Genomic DNA, 20906 nt, shown 5'->3' with positions numbered 1-20906 from the left:
GTGCGTCTTATGGTCCGAAAAATACGGTACTAATTTTATTAAAAAAATCTTTGGCAAGTGAAATTTTTTTTTTTGTTGAGTTGTGTAATATAATTTTCACTGTTTTTAAGAAAAATATTTCAAACTAATGCATCATGTTGCAGTGCATTATGAAAAACGTATGTTAGTGAACAGACCATCAGTTTTCTTTTCAATCAACTTAATTAAATGCTGTTATGCATAGTTACACGTTATTGTGTGGCAACCCAATGGGCTTTAGTGCTTGGGCTTCTGGTTTGAAATCAGCTTGGACCACAGCAAAGGACCAGAGAATTTTTTTTTTTTGTTGAAAACTGGTGTTTAGTTGTCCTTAGAATTTACAGCTTGCACGTCTCAGAGTCTTTCCTGCATCCTGCTAGACGGTACTGGGCCATAGGACAAGAGTGAACAGAGCGTCCCTGGACATGTGTTTAACAACCAGCTTAGGAACACCAAGGGTCAACAGGAAGCAGAAGAACTATGTGAGTCAATAAAGTGAAAGGACTAGGAATATGTTAACTAGGTAATCTAGTACCACAAGCACCAGCAATATAAATATACAGGATGACAGGCAGACAAACCGATACTGAGGCACAAGGCATCAAGAAGCACAAGTGTTCAGGGTTATATCAGTACTGTTAAAACTGTGGTATAAATGTGGAAAGTTAGTGGTTTTGTTAACAAGTCAGTCAGGTAGACCAACCAAGACAGCAGCTAAAACTGCCATGAAAACCCAAAAGCCACTTCACTTGAAGTGATGTACAAAAAAAAAATTTGGCTGCATTTCAAGAAAAGGCCTAGGTCTCTGACATTCTTGGTGTATGTGAGCTACAACAGCAGAGGGAACTCAGTGAAAATTGATGGCAAAATGAATGCAGCATGTTACCTGAAAACATCACAGAATAACTTGTATTCATCAGTTTGGAAGGTGTCCCCCATTCAGTGGCTAAAGCAGAAAAACGCCGCTGGAGGGGCCATCACATTCGTCTAATTAAATTTACCTTAAACCAATGTGGGGCAGCAGCTAACACTTTTGGTGTATCCCAAAAGTGCAGTTCATGCAAGACAACCCACAAATTTACGACCTAAAAGCTTTTTGCCTTGAAGAATGGACAGCTGAGAAAACCAAGGGCCTCATCCAACTAACATAAAAGATTGCATGCCATCATTGATGCGAAAGGGGGCAATACATTGTGTTGATAACTAATGGTATGCAAACTTTTGAACATGGACCATCTTAATATTTTCCTGATTGCTTGGCAGAAATCCGGAATCCAGATTCAGGATGCGATTGTACGCGCGCCCTCGAGTCCCGGACCGCGGTAATCCGCGATCGCTGGTCGCGCGTATTATCGCGCTTCCAGCGATCGCGGATTTTAATGATGAATCAGGGGCATTGTGTCCTTTATCCCACTTGTTGGAGTGGGAGTGACCTGATAAGAAGAAAGTTATGGATGTTATGCCCTGATGGGTCATGAGAAAGAAAGCAGCTTGTAATATACAAAATATAATCTAATACTCTCGATTGCAAGTTTTTTCACATTATAAGATAAGTGTATAATTGTTGCTGACGCTGCCAGCTTCCCCTTGCCTGGCGCTTCCCAGTTAGATGATATGAAAATGAGCACTCCCTGTGGTAAATGGATTCGCATCATCTTGCTGCTGGAACTGTAGGGCATTTGAACCAATGTACGCATCCAATAGAAATAGGTACTAACTTTTAATTAAGCAGTGCCCGAGTGTTTTGTGTCATTCTTACAAAGTAACATTCCATTAAAACAAATGACCCTGCACCCAATCTCCCACATGCACAGAACAAAATCGAGAACTTTCAAATCACGAAAGGTGCCAGAAAATACAAGAAAAGGTTGGCATGGAGGTAGCAGCAGAATGGTGGTAAACAGAATGACAACTCAAGATTTGCTCATGGCAAAAGTATGTTAATTAAAAGACAGAAAGTAAGTAAAAAAAAGCTATGAGGTCTACTTTTAGTCTGACATAGCAGAGATTACAGCCCTACCCTGTTTTCCAAGAAATTTTAACTACCCAAAAAATAAAACTGATAGTTACATGTATGTAAATGCTCAAATACAAGCACTGCATCAAATGCATTTGAAAATATTAAACCATAATTCCTATTGTTGGAAGTGACCAAAATTGATATGAATATGACTTGTATGTAAAGACAATTCTGCCGTCTAGGAAACAAGCTATAAACCTCATTATCTGTGGAGACAGATGCAGTCCCTCAAACATCAAAGGATTGCCTAACAGAGACAATGATTGATCTTCCATGAATGGATGCCTGAGGATCATTAACACCTTGGCCAGTTTGACCACCTGGTTGTAGTACCTGCCCAAACCTGTTCACTATACCTTCAGTCTTCCTGGAGGGGGCAGGGGTATGTGACAACAATCCCAAGCTTGGGACAAGGACAATCTGTGTGACCTTTTGATCAAGACTTCAACAAGGATGAATCAACAATGTGATTCGCTCTGGACTTGCAGCGGGGTGTGCTTTAAGGAGAAAAAAACCCTTGTGTGTATGGTTGTGTGAGAGATTGACCATGTGCTAGAGATAGAGCTAGACCCCTTTCCTATATACCCTTTACCTTCTTCCCCTTGTCTTGAAAATCATATGTAAATAATATACTAAGCTGTAAATAAACCGTTCTCTTTTGTAAGATCTATTGGTCCTTCTTTAAAAACAAGGCACCCCAAACAGGGCACATTCTACACCTATTTAGCATGTGTCTATGATTTATTTAGTTTCAAATCTTACCAGGTACTATCAGACTTCTTATGTTTAGTGCTGTCACTCTCTGGGATGTTTGGTTGGTGTGGGTGTTCTGCTATGTACTGCAAAAAAAAAAAAAAAAAATTATATGTTTTACATAATTTGACTGAGCCTAATCCCCCTTTGTGTATCCATTACCCCCCAAAGAAAAAAAAAAAAAATATATATATATATATATATATATATATATATATATATATATATACTGAATTGATGTACAGGCTCTAAATTAATCACAAAGTGCACTATTTAAATTATACCTGTGCTCAGACTATGAACACCTAACTATATACAAATTCTCAAATTAGTACGATCTACCCATCTAGGTGCATTTAATGAAAAGTTATTCATTCAATTAAAGATCACAACAAACATTCTTGGGTTAGTTCCTTAAGAGCATAGAAACACCTGCTGTCTTTTTTTTATTTTAGAGGGTTGTTCTCATAGGAATATAGACAAGTAAATCTTCTTTTACAGGTAAATACTGCAAAATATGAAATTATTTAATTCAATTTCACAGTGCGTGTATATTAAAAATCAGGTTTAAGGTCTTTGAGTGCTTTTATGTATTTAGAAGAAGGCTTATACTCTACCAATCCTCCATTCTCCAGTTTATTTTTTTCTTTAGAAACTATGAGTGTCTAAAGAACCTTTCCACATCTTTCTAACATTCCACTGTAAACTTTGGATACCTTTGCTGACCTCTATGTTACCATTGTTTCCTTTGCAGCAACAGGTGAATGCATGAGCGTTTTTGCTTTTTGATATCCACACAATGGAGGCTTTTACAGGTCAATAACATGCATACAATATTTTAAATTAACATATATTCTTTTGGTAACATTGATCAGGGTCTTGTTAATGCCATAAAATATTTATTATGGTGTAGAGCAATAAATTACCAGGAATTCAGATATACATTTAAATAGCTACTACTGACCTATATACTGTAAGTAGTAAAATAAGGGCTTTTGGATTCAATGTTTGCATCAAAAGTAAACCTAATTTTATTTGTAATGTTTGACCTACCACTTGGCTGGATCCACTGTATGGAGTGGAAAGGATTTTGCCTAATTCAATATCCGCAACAAGCTGTCGAGATTCCACTAACAAACGCTGGAGTTTCACTGTTGGTGAGCACACACTCTTCTATGGAGGAAAAATAATGAACCAAATCACTAATATTCTTTACCACAATGGAATTCATTATATACAATATAACACTTTGTCCCAAATGTATACTATGAGAAACCATTGAGTATATGTAAACTTAACTGAATGACATCTAATTTGTAAAGCACTGTATATTTGCAGAATGCTAGCTGAAATCACCAATTGTAGTCTAGTCTAATAAAAGCCCGTCACCCATAACAAGAAATGTCTGCACAAGGATCTTGGCAGGGTCACCAGGTATTATTTTAATGTACAAGAAAGACACGTGCAGGTTAAAGATATTTTAGAGATTGGGTCTATTTAATGCAAGCACTAATTTGAAAGTTTGAATTTTTAGGGGGGTTTATTCATAAATGTTTTTACCCAAAAGGTGTAAAAATCTTTTGTGGATACATTTATAGTGTCCCATACATGTGTAATAGTATTGGCTCTGATAACATAAAATCTGAATATCCACAAGACTGGCACTGGATCCAATAGCCTAAATAGTGAGCAGTTGCAAAAACTATACTGCAGCACTGTTACTTTTGCAAAAAAGGTCTTTATATAATAAATTCTCATTTGTTTAGGACAAAAAAAAGTGAATCAGCAAGGACTGACTGCTATGTGCATTGATCCTTCCATAAGGCCCAAGCACTCTGCTCAAAAACCTATCCCTACTATCCTAAATAAATTCATGTAATCATACCAATTGATGGATGACAATTAATGCTAGGGAAAAAAGGGCAAGCTCAGGAATTGAGTATTTATTACCCTATATAGGGGCTTAATTTTAGACAGTTTGTGGAATAGAAAATTCCCTCCACATGTTCTGCTGCATTTTGCATTGATAACATTTTTTTTTTAAAGTGTAAATGTCCTATATTTGTCACAACTACAATAGGTAATAAATGTTAACTTATGGGTTAATATAAACTCTTCACATGGTCTTTATTCTCCTTTAATCAGAAACCTGAGTGAGATAACCTGATACAGACTGTGGAAAACATAATGGGGCACAAACATGAAATCACTCTCTGGAATATTTCAGTTGTTTCATTTTGCTCAATCATATCGCGAATTTGGCTACCAAGTAAATTGGGAGGTAAATGATTAATAAATTAAAGGACAATAGATTAACAAAGAAAGGCTCGGAGTGACCTAGCAATAATAAAAAAAAAAGATTAAAGTTTTTAATCTCATAAATTTAGTATAAACGACGTGCATTAGACAATTATACCTTCAGAGCCACTTTTTTTAAACTGCAAGTTGATAATAACTTTTTTTTTTATAGAGCACATAACTTTTTGGGCAAGGATAAACAAGGTCACGGTCACTTGCTGATTGCTGGGAAACACATTCAACCACATAAACAGCATGCGGAGAGCAAAAGAAACTTTATTAGGATTCTTTATGGATGCCAAATCTCAGTTGTTTTGCAGGATCTGGTTAATTCACATTGGTGCTACAGGAGGTACTTTATAATAATATACAGATGTATTAATTGATTATAAAATCTAACAATATATATACATATATATATATATATATATATAGAGAGAGAGAGAGATATAGATATATACAAATTTTAAATATTTGTTTTTTTGTTTCTTTTACCAAATAATTGTTTACCCTTAAGTTCTTATTTCAAACTAATCAATATTTTATTGTATCTTACTAGCTTTTTTTAAATTTTTTTTTTCAATTTCTGTTATATCTCACTAGATAGAAACTAGGAACCTTTTATAGAGACTGTGGTTTCTGCTTTGTCCTGCCAGCCCTTTCATGCACAGTACACATACAGTGTACTGTAGTGAGGTAGGGACTGGTGGGAGGATAGTTAGTACATGATGAGGGACCGGGAATCCAGAATGGCAGCAGTGTTAGATTGAGAGAATTTATTCCAATGCTATCTTCTTTACTAGACAGTAGCAATCAGTGGTATGGGAAGAGTAGAGTATGAAAAAGTTTCTTTGCAAGGGGATATTACTATTTTTATTTTAGTGATACAGACATTTTAGAGGCAGAAAACCCTGCGAAAATTATTGTGAACTAACTTTTACCAACAAAAATGTACTGTATACAAAAATTAGAACATACTCATAAAAATACTACATCATTTATGCATTAGTGAACTGACCAATGAATCATACATCAACATATGTACACAGGAGCTGATATAATAGCTCAATAAATATGTAGATTGTTATTTCCACTGCATAGTGACTGCCTCAACACAGCAGGCTAAACCAAAAATTTAGTTAATTTCAATTTGCTTTGGATCGGCACAGATTGAATGATCAATGCATCTGTTAACTACAGTTTTGCTTTTTCAATATACAATCATGTAACATATTATGTACACTATGTTGAAGCTGTTGACTTTTTTCAACATGGTTGAAATGGCAAGCATTAGAACTTCATTCAAACAGGGCCTACAAATTAGAGTGACATGCTAGCATTATAAATATGGAAAGGTTATCTTTTAAATAATTTTGTGAACAAAAATTATAAAAAAATGTAATATTGTACTCTGGAAAATATAGGTTTGTACACCCTTGGTCTCAGGAGCTCCCACCTTTAGGAAAAATTTCTTCTGGTAGGGACTTTTCATAACTGCTCACCAGTCTATGGTATTGACTACATTATATCATTGCTTATTCATTCATCTATTCATTACAAATGGTTTGTGGGTTTCTTTACATGAAGTGCCCATTTCAAATCCCTCCAAAACACTTCAACGGTGTTTAAATCATTGTCAAGCGTAATATTTTCCTTACAGAGGAATGATTCATTCCACTGAGAATGAATACAGTAAATTAGTTTTACGTGTCATTCATTTATTGATACTGTAACACCTTTACTCAGAAGCACTGTTTTAATATCTCATTCTTGTTCAAATATATAAAAAATTTCTACTTTACATGGCTGTAAATTGGTGGTAGGTTGTCTTGACTAATTTCTCGTACAGTCAAAGGAAAATTGAGATTCCTTGAAATTGCCACATAACTTTCAAGATGTGTGGCTAGTCTGAATAAGTGAAAATAAAAGTAGCAGTTTTTACCAGCTTTCAGTTACAAATATGATTAAAAGACATATGAAAGCAACCCACTGGTATTGAATGTGTAAACAGGCAAAGAGAAACAGAAAGGGTTTTTGGCAATATTTCATGTATTGAGCAAATAGCATCCAACAGTAACAGTCTTTTTACAACCAACACGTTTCACCCTCATTGGGCTTCCTCAGGGGTGACTGTGCACTTTAATATATGCAATAATGTCCAGGATTTAAAGGAATTTAAGGTCGGCAGTTGGTATTTACTTAGAGGAATGCTATTTTAGGCGTTATATATAAATATAAATATATATATATCTATCTATCTATCTCCTGATCACAGAAGAATATCAAAAGAGGAAATGGAAAAAAGGGGGGTTTGCATCAATGCCCACCTTTGTTTTGGAATGGAATTAATAAGGTCCCAAAAAAACTATTATGCCCATTACTGTTACTGGTTGATGCTATTTGCTCAATAAATGAAATATTGCCAAAAAAAAAAAAAAAACACTTTCTGTTTCTCTTTGCCTTTTTCCATATTTAAAACAAGGGTTGCCAATCCCCTTATTGGAAGGAACTATACATAATTGTCAATTAAAGCGACTACTACTAGTACTACTAGTACTAGCATACTATTGCATACACTGTTATTGAATGATGTGCCCCAGATCTCCTGCCCCATACCTAGGGTCTAGCAATAGCCTAACATGCTGCAGTGTATAGAAAGTGATAAGCAGATAGATATCCAACTGGATTTTACTTGGTTAAAACTTTTGCAGTGTTTGACAGGTAGGTAACACTGCTCCTACTAAATCAATAAAAAGGTGGAAACTATTCAAAGGGGCAATCCACATCGCAACACTGTACACTGTAGGAATGTTGTAATCATCATATGTGTTAATGAATGCAACACATACACAAATATGTAAATATGCCCTTAACTGGAATTTTCAATACTTTTCAGAATTTCATAACATTAATTGGAAATGCTTTCTACAATACTGACCTGCCTTTTAAAAGGCCCCGAGTCCTTTAGGCTTGAGTGCATCAATGGAGCTTTCAGGTCCGATAGGAAATTGGAATGGACACTTTCACTGCTGCCAAGGAAATCATCCTTTTCACCAGAGACCAAAGAACTGAGGTTCAGTGGACCACTGCAAGGACAAAATGGCGCAGTCATATCCACAATTTCAATATAAGATAAGTAAAAAGACAACCCTAACCCTAACTTAAATTGTCCTTCAAATCAGCCCAATTATGGTAACGAACAGGAAACACAATACAATCTGCATTATATCCTAAATTATATATTCTACTATAGATTATCAAAACAATTAGCTAGTAATACTATCAAAAATAAACTTTAAAAGCATGACCATGAAATTTTCAACTACTAAATTAAGTGCTACAATATTTAATATTATTACACTTAAAGATATATCCACAAAATTCTATAAAACACAAGCTGACTAGATTTGTGTTAAATAGAGAAATATTAATGCAGTGAAAAGCAGAATATCTACAATAGTTGTTTGCATTTGTTGGTTACCCTCTTGAAATGCAAGTTGTCTGACTGATCCTGTAACAAATATACAGAAGATGAAAATAAAATAAAAGTTAAAACTCTTTAAACAAAAAAACATAAAACTTTTGGTAATCCCATGTCAGTAAATCATCATTTTGAAACCAAAGCATTAGAAAGACAGATATAATTCCCTGAATAAGAATTTAACAATGGCAGCCTACATATACACATACAGTATACTTTTTATAATGCATTGTCCATGTGCTAGTTGCCCGAAGGTCATACTGATACACTGGCTTCAGTACTTGCTAAATCTATGACCGGGAAAAAGCATTTAGATCCTAATTAAATTTATTCAGACAGAATACCAAGTTACATAGTTACCTTCTTTTTCCATACTTTCTACTACTGCTCATTAGTACATAAGAGTATTGCATTGCCCGAAGGCACCTATTTACAGGTACTGTGTGCAATGAAACAACAAATAAGATCTATATGCAAAAAGGAACCGATGACTGTTCTGATTTACCTGGCATCTGCTTCTGCCTTCACTTTGTCATTTGCCTCCAAATTCAGGTGAAGAAACTGTAAATCGTGTTGCTGCTTTGTGTAAATCTATCACAAGACAACAAAACAAGAAGTAGGAATGCTTTACACAAAAAAGTAAAAAAACCCCTTTGTACTTCCAAGTAGAATTTAGAGTTAACCTTTCATGTCCACATTTATTAAATAATGGTCCCAGTAAAAAGTTATGTACAGGTAGTAATCAAATACCAGCAATGTTTATTAGATCTGTCTCCTTCAATCTGTAGAGGACATTGTATTCTAGATCCAGATTGTATACATTGCCATGTCTTCCCTATAAACTGAGGTAAAGCCCAGCTACCTACCATTAAACTGTCAAATTGTACAGAATCTGTCTAAATGGACCCAATAATTTGAGAGGCAGGGGTAAAGTTGACATCAGAAGAATCCAGAATAAAATGTTAACCAATAAAAAAAAATTCAATGAATAGTCTGTATGAATATCGTATTAACATATCACAATAACATATAGAATCATTTTAGCGCGGCACAGTGGCTCATGTGGCTATTACCATGCCTTACATTGCTGGGATCCCAGGTTCCAATCTTGCCCTGATTCTGTCTTCATGCTTGTGTGGGTTTCTTCCAGGCATCATGGTTTTCCCCCCACAACCAAAATCATACAGTTAGGCCAGGGGTCAGCAACCTTTGCTATCAAAAGAGACATTTTGCCTCCTCTTCCACTAAAGAAAAATAGTCTGGAGCCGCAAAACATAACACAGCTTATAAACTTTTAAAAGTTTTAATATTTTTTTAATTTTACCTGTTACAACAAGTGTGCATGTGTAGGCCTACTTTGAAATAAATTAAACACTGAACTATGCCCCTGCATCTTAATTTTGCAAAAATAATTTTGTTTTGAATAATTTCATATTTTCAACCAATCAACTGAAAATATTTGATAATGTATGGCAAGTTTTATTCTTTCATGGAGGACATTTAGGGTCTACCGCAGCGGACTACTAGTTCCCCGTTGTTTTGACCCTCCAGCTGCAAAATCTGCTATTGCTAGGCTGCACACCCGATATAACATATCTGCAGGCAGGTGTAAAGAAATTCTAAAAAGCAAAAAGATGAATCAATGGAATTTGAGGTAGCTTTAATAATACAACTACCACTACACAGATAATGAAAATGAATCAAGAGCATGCAAGGGATGTCACAGGAACAAAATAGTTCCATATTCAATGCATTATAAGTTTACTGTACACTGGGGGCTCATCTGAAAGAGCAATGATTAAATTAAAAAAAATCAAAAGGCAAAAAGCCCCACATAATTATAAATCACATGTGATACATTACTAAGGTTTCCAGTTAGGTTTTCTGAAGCCAGGTGAGAGAAGACGAACTCACAGGAGAGTCTCGTCACATAACATAACATGCTCCCAAAAAAGCTCTCTTTGCTCCATTGAGCAGAAAGAAATGTGGCCCAGTTTTTATAAACGGGGTACCAAAAAAATATTAGCGGCATGATTGTTTTAGGAAAAAGCTGGATCCATTCCTAGAAGAACAGAATATAACTAATATAAATTTAAAAGTAATGACATGTCCAGGGAAAATCAGATTGCCTCACTGAATCTGAAAGGAATTTTGTTCCCCTGAGTAAGTTGAACCATAATAAAAGAGAGAAAGACTAATCGCACAGTAATATTGTTTAGGAGCTACCTCTCATCTGAAATATACAGGAAGTTCATTCTCTATTTTCTCCCCCTGGGTTAATATACCAAGACTACGCTACTGAATATTCATGCATGTGCTGTATGCAAATTATTGTACATACATATATCAATTTAATCCTTTAAGGTATCAAAATCCCCTGAGGAAGCCCACTAGGGAGCAACTATGACTGCCCATTATATCTTTGACCCTTAATCCATCAAACTATTAATATGTGAGTGTGTTCTTTTATTGTTAGCCGAGTTCTGATTACAACTGCAGCTTTCTTATTATGAATGTTGGTTTCAAATATATGTATTTTAGTAAGTGTAATAAAAGATTTTAGGATGTTTATCCTTGTTTATGGTGTTAATCATCTATGCATATATTGTTCATTCTGGAATATGCAGTGGGTGAACTTGTGTCTTTTTTTTCAACTTGTATCTATGAGCCCTTTGTGCTTTTGTGTTCTCTTGTGGATAAAAATAAATACACACTAGTGCCTGCAATAACAAATTAAGTTCTTTAAATGTGACCAACAATTTTATATCCCTACCTGATGAAGGTTTTGCAGCTCTATGTATGTTCTGTCTTGCTTTGATTTTGCCAGTTGAAGAAGCTGTTCTTTTCTTTTTTCTCTTTCAGCTGTAACAAGAACCAATAATTGTCAAACAAATTCTGATGATTAAATATTCATGAAACATATGTGCTGCATAGTTATGATGCCATCACTGAAAAAAGAACTGTGCAGCAGCTGTGATTAAATGCTACAGGTAAAAAGGTACATTTTTATTTATTCTAGTTACTTGAACAGGGCAACATATTTTATACATGCTGCATTTTACTGCACTAGAGATGACATGATAACTAAGAGCCTTCTTAAAGCCCTGACATTTGGGGTAAACAAGGTTAAATTGGGTTTAATGCAACCTACTCTAACCTGGAGGGAAATGAAAAAGCCGAGGAATATGGGACCAAACAACACATATCCTTCTTTTTTAAGTAATATCCAAATTATACTTGGTGTCAAGTAATACTAACTACAGCTAAAGCAATTAAAGCAAAGGGCTGTGACACAATTGAACTGTTTTGTTTGATAAAGAGTGAGTGAGGCCCCCCAAGTAACCACTGAGTATGTGTGCATGTGGCAAGCCTATGAATAGAAAACCAACAGGTTCAGGTAAATACCAAGATGTTATAATCAGAGTTCCTAAATTATTTAACTCTCCAGCATCTGCAAGAAAAATTACATCTGAAATTAGTGTGCTAGGTAAACTGCTTTTTTTGACTAATGGAAATTCATGATCAGCCTTTTAGTATATGTAAGCTTTGAAATTACTGATCAGTATAATGAACATAATGAAGGATCAGAAGTGATTAAATAGTTATTTAGGTTTTCTGTTCCTTTGAAAAGTAACTACACTGACCCGCAAATACCAGCTCAGCTTGTAAGTAGGCACTTTCCTGTTTAAGGCGGATAATCTCTTCCCTCTGCTCATTGTTCTCCATCGTCTTCTGGCTAATTTCATCTTAAAATTTAACAAACATAGACAACTGTTACTTCAAGTTTATGACACTTTTAATGCAAAATGAAAAAAACAAACGAAAAAAAATGAAAACACACACACACACACCAGAACTTTAATAAACTATATATCAAGAATGGGCTAATAAGTGAACCTTCTTGTCATATTGATCTCTTCCTTTTCGCATGCTCTTTGCACCACAACACATATGACTGGCTGCTTGTGTTGCCTCTTTATCTCCCTCACTGAGCTCTTTTGTACAATACTTAAGGGGGCTGATACCACTTTAGAATTAGTACTGATACAGTTTGCATTTTAAACAAAAAAAATGTAAGTTTATATAAAAATATAAACCTGCATTATTGCGTGCCTTTTTTATCTGTCAAATTTTTTAACTTTAACCTATTACCCTCCAAGGTTAATGCAAAAATTATCAAAAGTTTAAAGGACGTAATTTTTTTTTTTTAATAAAACGATCTGGTTTACTTTAACTGAATATTTGAAGCCTGCTTTAAACAGCATTTTATAATTAGGCAGACCCTAAATATACCAAACAGAAGATCCAATACCTTTTAGCTTATGAACTTCAGTCTTCAACCCCTTTAGCCTTGGAGTGAGATCTTGTGCTTCTCTCATCATGGCAGTCTCCCTATGTCTGGCCTTGCGCAATTCTGTTTCTAAATCCCTAAATCGTGATGTAAACTCACTGATGTGATCCGTTGCTTCTATAATGTCTTTATCCTGCAACAAACATTGACAGAACAACCCATATTAATATTTGGTAACACCACAAAAAGTAGATAACTTATTAAAGGATATAACGTATAACTTATAAGGATATAAAGTAGATAACTTCCTAAAGTACACAACCCTGGACAAGGTTCTTTCCCAAAGGATGAATTTAAAACCCACCAAGCTGGAAGTCTAAAAAGGGGAAAATTTAAGCTGTAAGATGTGATCAGGACTCTGCTGACTCTGGACTCTGTTGGTTTTAATCCATGTGTACACATGTACCTTCAATTTCAGTAAAGTGGAAAGTTCTTCTTCCCGGGCCTGTAGTTTTCCAATTTGTGAAGACAATTCCAAAACTGATTCATTTAGGCGTCGATTTTTTTCCTACAATAGCCAAAAAAACATTTTTTTTGTGAAAATAAAAATCACATCAGTATTTACTTAAAAGAGCCACCTACTACTCACTGGTTCTTCACATTTTTTTTGTGTAAGTCACATCAATGAACAATATGAGTTAGATATCAGTTGAGAGATTAAACAGTATACATGTTTTCAAAATGTGGTTAGCTAATGATTTCTAAGAGTCCAGTATTTTCATATTTTTTATTTATTATACAGTAATTATATGGTGCTGACATATTACGCAGCGCTGTACAAAGTCCAGAGTTATGTCATTAGCTGTCCCTCAAAGGGGCTCACAATCTACTATTCATACCATAGTCATATGTCATTAATACAGTCTAAGGACAGTTTTAGAGGGAAGCCAATTAACCTAAGGGCATGTTTTTGGAATGTGGGAGGAAACCAGAGTAGTCAGAGGAAACCCACGCAGACATGAGGAGAACCTGCACACTCCATGCAAATAGTGCCCTGGCTGAGATTTGAACCTGGGACCTAGCGCTGCAAAGTCCAGAGTGCTAACCTCTGAGCCACTGTGCCGCAAAATTTCCTGCTACTGGTTATAATTTAAAAAGAATCATTGGAAAGTGTTGTTCCTTTAGGCTGTGTCTAAACAGGTGGTTTTAAAAAACACATATAAACGATCCAACTGCGTTTATGTGTTTTTTAAGCCTTCTTTAAACCGTCAAAAAACCCCATGTGCCCATGATGCATTTCAAAAAGATTTTACATAAGCGTTTATAGGAGTTTTTATTTTACCCCTGGGGAATGAGTACAGGGGTACATAAATCTCCTTAAAAGTTAAAAATAAATGTAAAAAATGAAATCAAATTTAAAATGTTAAAATCTTTTTATTTTTTACAGGTTATCCCACAGCTGCATTGATGACAGGAGCACAGCCATGGGAATCCTGACAGTATGGGATCCCCAGGCACTAGAGGGCAGATGAAGACAAGTCTCCTCATTTACCTCTAGTGCTGAGAGAAAAACCCTGATGACCCTTGAAGTCAATGGAGTTTACAGCTGTTTTCACATGTTCAGATGAGCAAGCTTTTGCACTCTCATGGACAAATGATGGAAAACCATTTCAGCAATAAAGCAATGCTAAAGAATCGGGCTTGCCACAGAAATTAATCTGGCACCTGGTTTTGCCACAGAAATGAACCTGGTAACCTCGACAAAGTCTATATAAAACTTGGCTGAGTGGGCAGCATCTACCCTCCCTCTGCCACCTGGCTTTACCGCAGAAGTGAACCAGACAGCCCTGGCAAAGTATTTATGTCATTAAGGCATTTAGACAGAATCAAGAGGTTTCTCCACTTACCTCAAGGAGTTGAAAAGAAAAGTTATCAGGGAAAATTCTCATGTCTGTGTATAATAGGCAGGGTTCTCCCCAGGCCCTTTTAGCTGGGTGCACCACCCGGCACTTTTCAGCACCCACTCGGCTGTTTTTGGGTGGTTACTAAAGAGTTTGGACACAATACAGGGGCTGCCACCCGCCTACAATTTCTTCCCACCCAGCTTAAAAAAATTTCTGGGTTGAGCACTGATAGGATTATCACCAAATCTGTAGTTAAGTTTCTTGCCTATGCCTATCATTAAAGCTGATCTCCAGACACAATCACCTACAATTCATTTAATTTTTTAATAGCCACAAAGAAAAATAATCTGCATTGTATACACCAAACTCCTTTGCAAGGGTATTACCAAGGAAAAATAGTGACACCAACACTGTGCTACACATAAGTCAGTGGAAGAAACCCAGCATGTCCACTCTCTACAAGTTGCCTGCAGAAACCTAGAGGAGGGGCGGATACAAGACCAGTCTCCCTGCACAAAGTGAGAGATCAGCAGTGACTGGTCTTTATTAAACTCTTACACAAAAATAAAGTTTCAAACTGTATCACTGCATAGATTAGGTTGCCCAAAGCTTTCAGTAAGAATACATGTGCCAATCTTATTTAAACAATATGTGCTTATCCTGGAGTTCAGCTTTAACATTAACAGTAAAGATATTTTTATGTCTTTCATGGTTATGCTCCTATAGCACCTCCTATATATCTATGTTTCTTTTATGTTTTTTTTTTTTTTTTTACCTCCAAGTCCTGGCAATGGTTGTTGGCTTCTGATGCTAGGAGAGAGATTTCCTGGAGTTGCTGCTGGGTGTTCTCCAAGTTTGCCCTGCGACCCTGGTGCTGATCTTCCAGTAATTTTATTCTTTTGGTTAATGATTTGATAATGTTGTTCCTTTTCTGCAGATCACCTAGTGATTAAACATACTTATTTCCATTACTGCTGTCATGGTCCTGTAATTTCCAAGCAACAAAAACCCTATGACCTAAATCAGTTCCGAGCATTGAGGGCCTCTCCTTGTAGCCCTAAATGTCCTTAATTAACCATGCATTGCTATTCTAGTTCTGCTAAGTAAAAAGCATGCAGAAATTACAAGAGAGAAACTTGCCAACAATTCTGCTCAATAAGATTAATAAAATTCTATTAGCTGCACTGGTGCCCGCTAGTCAAACATTTTTCATTACACCTTTACATAAAAGTGAGGTCTCCAAAACTAGACAAAGTTTTCTAAATAGGATCCAACTAAAATTCTGAATCCGGACCGCTTTTCTCCTGGTAATGCACTACAATTCATTGTTTTATCTACTGCTAGAGCACATTGTTTTCTCAGTTTGCAGTTATCTGAAAGTCCCTAACTGCAATATTTCTTATGTACATGCTTTCTGAAACTAATTTGATACGAGGGGGTGCTGAGAGGTTCCTGGCTTTGCTCCCTTCCAGATGAAATAGAAAAATGAGTGTGGGGGCATATGACAGTATAATATCTTAGTACGTAATATCAGGTCTTTGCCATTCTTAAATCTGTTTTTTCTTTTAGTGAGAAGCTGTGATGGCAGAGGCTCAAGCAAGTTTCTCGTCGTTGGAGTTATGGGCCGTCATGAAGTTTTTGTTACTCCAGGGAAAGTCAGCAAAGGACATTCACACTGAGATGTCACAAACACTGGGGGAGAAGTGTCCTTCTTACAGCACTGTCAAAAGCTGGATATCTTGTTTCAAGACTGGGCATTTCACTGTTAAAGATGGGCCCCGCAGTAGGAGCCCCCCAACCTCAACTGACGTGGCAACCTGCGATGCTGTCCATGAGCTGATTGAGGACCGGCGAATATCCGCAAAAAAGATAGCCCAGATACTTGACAACACGGAAGCGTGTTGGGTTTGTTATCACTACTATCCTAGACATGTGAAGTGGGTTCCGAAATGTTTGAACAATGATGAGAAAAAATAACAAGTTGAAACATCCAAAGGCGTTTTGGCCCATTTTGAAGCTGCACAGGACTTTTTGGCTAGGTTAGTGACTGAGGAGGAAACCTGGCTCCACGTCTATGATCCTGAAACCAAGGAACAGTCAAAGGAATGGCACCACAGCGGGTCCCCGAAGAAGTTCCAAACCCAGAAATCGGCTAAAAAAAGGCATGGTGTCCGTTTCCTGGGACAAAGACGGTATCACCAGACATTATTATGCTAACCTCCTGGACTAGCTGAAGGAGGCAATTAAGACGAAACACAATGAAAGGTTGACCAAGGGGATCCTTTTTTTGCAGGACAATGCACCTGCGCACACGTCTAACGTTGTGGCTGCCAAATTGAACACCCCGAGTTTCCAATTGGTTCACAATCCCCCCTACTTACCTGAGCTGGCCCCTTCGGACTATTATCTGTTCCTGAATTTGAAGACGTTTTTGAGGACGTTTCTGACGTCAAAGATGCTGCTGAGAGCTGATTTGCAGCTCAACCAAAGGACTTTTATTTGAACGGTCTAGAAAAGCAGCAACTACGCTGTACCAAGTGCATCAGTCTCGGGGGGGGGATTTGTTAAATAAATGTGTTATTTCATAACTCTGGCTCTTTTCCTTCTGGGCAAAGCCAGGAACCTCTCAGCACAACCCCCCCCCCGTATGTGTTTCATTAGAATAAACATTGAAATTTTAGTGCGTCATTTCTAGTATGCCTCTAACAGACAGTGGTAAGTGTAGTAAGGTATGGCTTACAAAAAGTCATGACCTGGTATACATGGAAAAACCTGGCCTGTATGTGGACCTCAAACTCTACAGATGGAAAGCCTTTTTATATAAGAAATATATAAATACAACATACTTTCTAATCTGGCACACTTTTGCTCCAGGGTAAGAATTTTTTGTCGATCATTTTCCCAAGCAAGCAGCTGTCTTTGTTGCAGAGATACAAGATCATTGAGCTCCTTATCTCGATCCTTCAGTTCAGCAATCAGCAACTGCAGTTCTTTCCTTTGTTTCTGGATGGTGGAATTTTCCAAATCTGTAGACATGAACTTCAGAAAACAAAGAAATAAATGTAATTATGAATCTATTAGAAGACTTATAATGTAAATTATAGCACACACAGAGTATAGCACAGTAAAATATAGAACACTAGTAACAAAATGAATTACCTACCATACATATGACATGTTAACTCAAATGTGATATTTGAGAAGTTAATTCGTAGAGTAGGTTCAGTTTTAGAAATTACCGGTATGTGCCATATTCCCAAGCATGTTACCACCTATCTGCCTATATATCACCTATATTAAGACCTTTTGGGTCTATATGGCTTTTTTATGGACTGTGCATTACTTTACTTAACACATTTGTATTTTTGTGTGTATTTTCATATGCTATCTGACCCTGAACGAGCAGCCCCTGAAAGTAAACTCACGCATGTAAGATACTCAATTGGGCTCTTACATGTTTACTGTCGCTGGAAATAATTTTTTATGATCAATTCCAGTGACAATAGAAGGAACAAATAAATGCTGTACATACAACACTAAGATAATCAATTGGGCTTCTCCGCTACGTGCACCTGTTAGACCTCTGTCGCTGGAAATAATTTTTTATGATCACATCCAGTGACAATAGAAGGAACAATAGAAATGCTGTACACACACTAAATTTTTGTCAGAGGCGATCAAAACATCTGGGACATATACTTTTCTTTGCTAAAATCTTCTATTTTAGACAACACTGTCAGATGGGGCATTTTAGTATATATAAAAAAAAGTGTCTGCACCTTTGACGATAGATCTGAGATGTCCATTAGGATGTTTGATGGTCATTCCAGATAATCAACTATTTTCAACACTGTGGAAGTATATAAAAACAACATTAACACAGCAACAATACCAAAGGAAACAGCTGTTAAAAAAAAAAAAAAAAAAATATATATATATATATATATATATATATATATATATATATATATTTATACATACATACACACACACACATTCTCCCACCCCATAAAACAAGAATATGTTAAACATATTTGTCATAATTCCAAAATGTTAGATCCTAACGACAGTACAGATGTTTACCTTGTCCATGTTTAACGCTAACAATAGAGAAAATAGCAAATAGAACATTTCTAGACCCCAGGTGCTAGGAATTATTCCTCTAAGCATTTTATTTTACCAGGTTAGGGTCTGTTACAGCTTATCAGGCATATTATAAATAATGGAGCAATACATCAGATATTGGGTATGGGTTTGTAACAGTAGGACTGGCACTGTGTACTATTAGGTGTATAGGTCATGCAAACCACATGGGGCCTACCATTGCTCATGAACACTCTTGCCATAGACCTAAAATAAATATGCAGAAAGTAAAAAGTTGGGGTTCATGCAAAACCAAAATAGAAGGTGAGTATGGCTGTTATTATGTGTTTATGATTTATAGACTCACTTTGTTACCTTGTAGACACCAGCATACTCCTCTATAGGGATGCAATGTTGTTAAACTTTTCTTGCAGGATGCCAGCTGCACTATCATCACAAATCTTAATTTACCTAGAGACAATGGCTGATGACAGCTGAGATCACACACACAGTTCATTCAGCAGCCTTACCCAGTAAGAACCTGAGATCTCCTCTGATGCAAAACAGACAGCTGCAGCCTTTTACTTGCTGGGAGTTGCTGTGTTCTACATTGCATCTCCCTCTAGCAGAATACAGGAAGGCTGGTAGGAGGGATCATGCATACTACAGGCACATGGAACAGTAACCATCCACTAGAGGCAGATCTATATTTACTAGGAAAGCAGACTACAGCAAAATGGTGGCTTTAATAGCCCTATTGTAACTATGAACTAATATTAGAGAAGTGACAATCTGCTATTTCCCTGTTCTTCACTTTTATAAAATCTGATCTTTTATAGGACCAGATTTAGTTACATTTTGTTCTGTAGCATTCAACGCTTTGACCTCCATTCCCATTAGAAGATAAAAGCAAACTAATATTGTGGGAATTTTTAGGCATTGATATTCATTTTTGGGGGGTCCTATGAGAATACAGGGTGTATGTGTAAGTCCTATTTGGCATTTTAATGGACACCTGATTGCTGAATAGTGTAAAGTGGCTTTAGAAAAGAATACCTTTTATGTTTCTAACAATCACACAAACCCTTTCTGTAATCCCATTTTGGTGTGAGCCTGGTCCCAATGTGCTGAAATCCTATTTATAAAGCAGGGAATTTGATGTACCCTCAAACATTCCTTCATGGAGAATCAATTACTGCCATTGAAACACGTAGACCTGAAATATTCTCCACCTGAGAATGTCTGATTTCCTGCTTTATAGACAGAGCCCAAAAAGTGGATCATCACTTCTTCTGCTTCTTCCTTTGGCCTACATGAAATCACATCCGGTATTGTTGCCAGGGATACCAGACATTTATTGGATTCCCTACAGGTATATTGTGCCTGGACACACCTGTGCTGAGCTGTGCTTTCAAAGTTAAAAATAATTAGGAGAAAACAAGGCTCCCTAAATCCACTGACTTGTAGCTTCAAGTTTGGAATTTAAAATCAGTGTGACAGATTGTGAATGCAGTGTACGTGTGCACTATTTAGTAGACATGTGTCACATGCCAGATCTCCAACAAACTTTTCTTTTGAACCAAAGCCATACATAGGGACACAGACAAAAATAAACATGTGACAGGGGCTCTAGCTTTCCCTGCACTTGAAAACAAGCATATTTATGTATGTTTGTGTTGCTGTTAAAGTGCTTCCCTCCACTTCCTATCTGGTAAACTTTTGTCAGCAGGACAGGAAGTGAGGGGAAATCTGTCCAACGAAACCCTGGATATCAGTGAAAACTTGATAGGGGTATTAATCCTTTCTTACTCTGTCTAAAAATAGGAAAAGTAGTCTTGGTTGGACCTAAAGCAAACTGAAGTTAGTGGTGAGCTTTTGACCTAATCAGCAAGTAGCCATGGCATGTTTGTTGATCAAATGTTTGTGGGTGCCCTGCAGGGATGACAGGTCCATGATCCTGCCACTGCTGTGTCACAGGAAGACATCTTTACCAGTGGCTGGCTCTGTATGCAGTGCTGCTATATACCGGTATGTATCTATATATATATATATATATAT

General features: G+C 36.6%; 1 protein-coding gene and 1 long non-coding RNA gene across 3 annotated transcripts; one reads left to right on the top strand and one right to left on the bottom strand.

Moving 5' to 3' along the window:
• Positions 1-2725: 2725 nt before the first annotated feature.
• CCDC62 (coiled-coil domain containing 62) lies at positions 2726-19515 on the bottom strand. Its single transcript, XM_072415792.1, has 12 exons — positions 19379-19515; positions 18545-18615; positions 17612-17804; positions 15541-15707; positions 13328-13429; positions 12883-13054; positions 12215-12316; positions 11344-11432; positions 9076-9161; positions 8028-8175; positions 3845-3964; positions 2726-2877 (listed from the first exon to the last, which is right to left on the bottom strand). The coding sequence occupies exons 2-12, from the start codon at positions 18569-18571 to the stop codon at positions 2797-2799; spliced, it is 1287 nt and encodes a 428-aa protein (XP_072271893.1). The 5' UTR covers positions 18572-18615; positions 19379-19515; the 3' UTR covers positions 2726-2796.
• LOC140333837 (uncharacterized) lies at positions 5387-15733 on the top strand. 2 transcript variants are annotated; one of them, XR_011921435.1, is made up of 3 exons: positions 5387-5441; positions 11433-11568; positions 14309-15733. It is a non-coding gene; the product is annotated as an uncharacterized lncRNA (long non-coding RNA). The 2 variants fall into 2 exon arrangements; XR_011921434.1 differs by lacking the exon at positions 5387-5441 and having other exon boundaries at positions 9965-11568.
• Positions 19516-20906: the final 1391 nt, after the last annotated feature.

The sequence above is a fragment of the Pyxicephalus adspersus genome, chromosome 6 (genome assembly GCF_032062135.1).
Source record: "Pyxicephalus adspersus chromosome 6, UCB_Pads_2.0, whole genome shotgun sequence".
NCBI lineage: Eukaryota > Metazoa > Chordata > Amphibia > Anura > Pyxicephalidae > Pyxicephalus > Pyxicephalus adspersus.
This window is presented reverse-complemented; position numbering and strand designations above follow the sequence as displayed.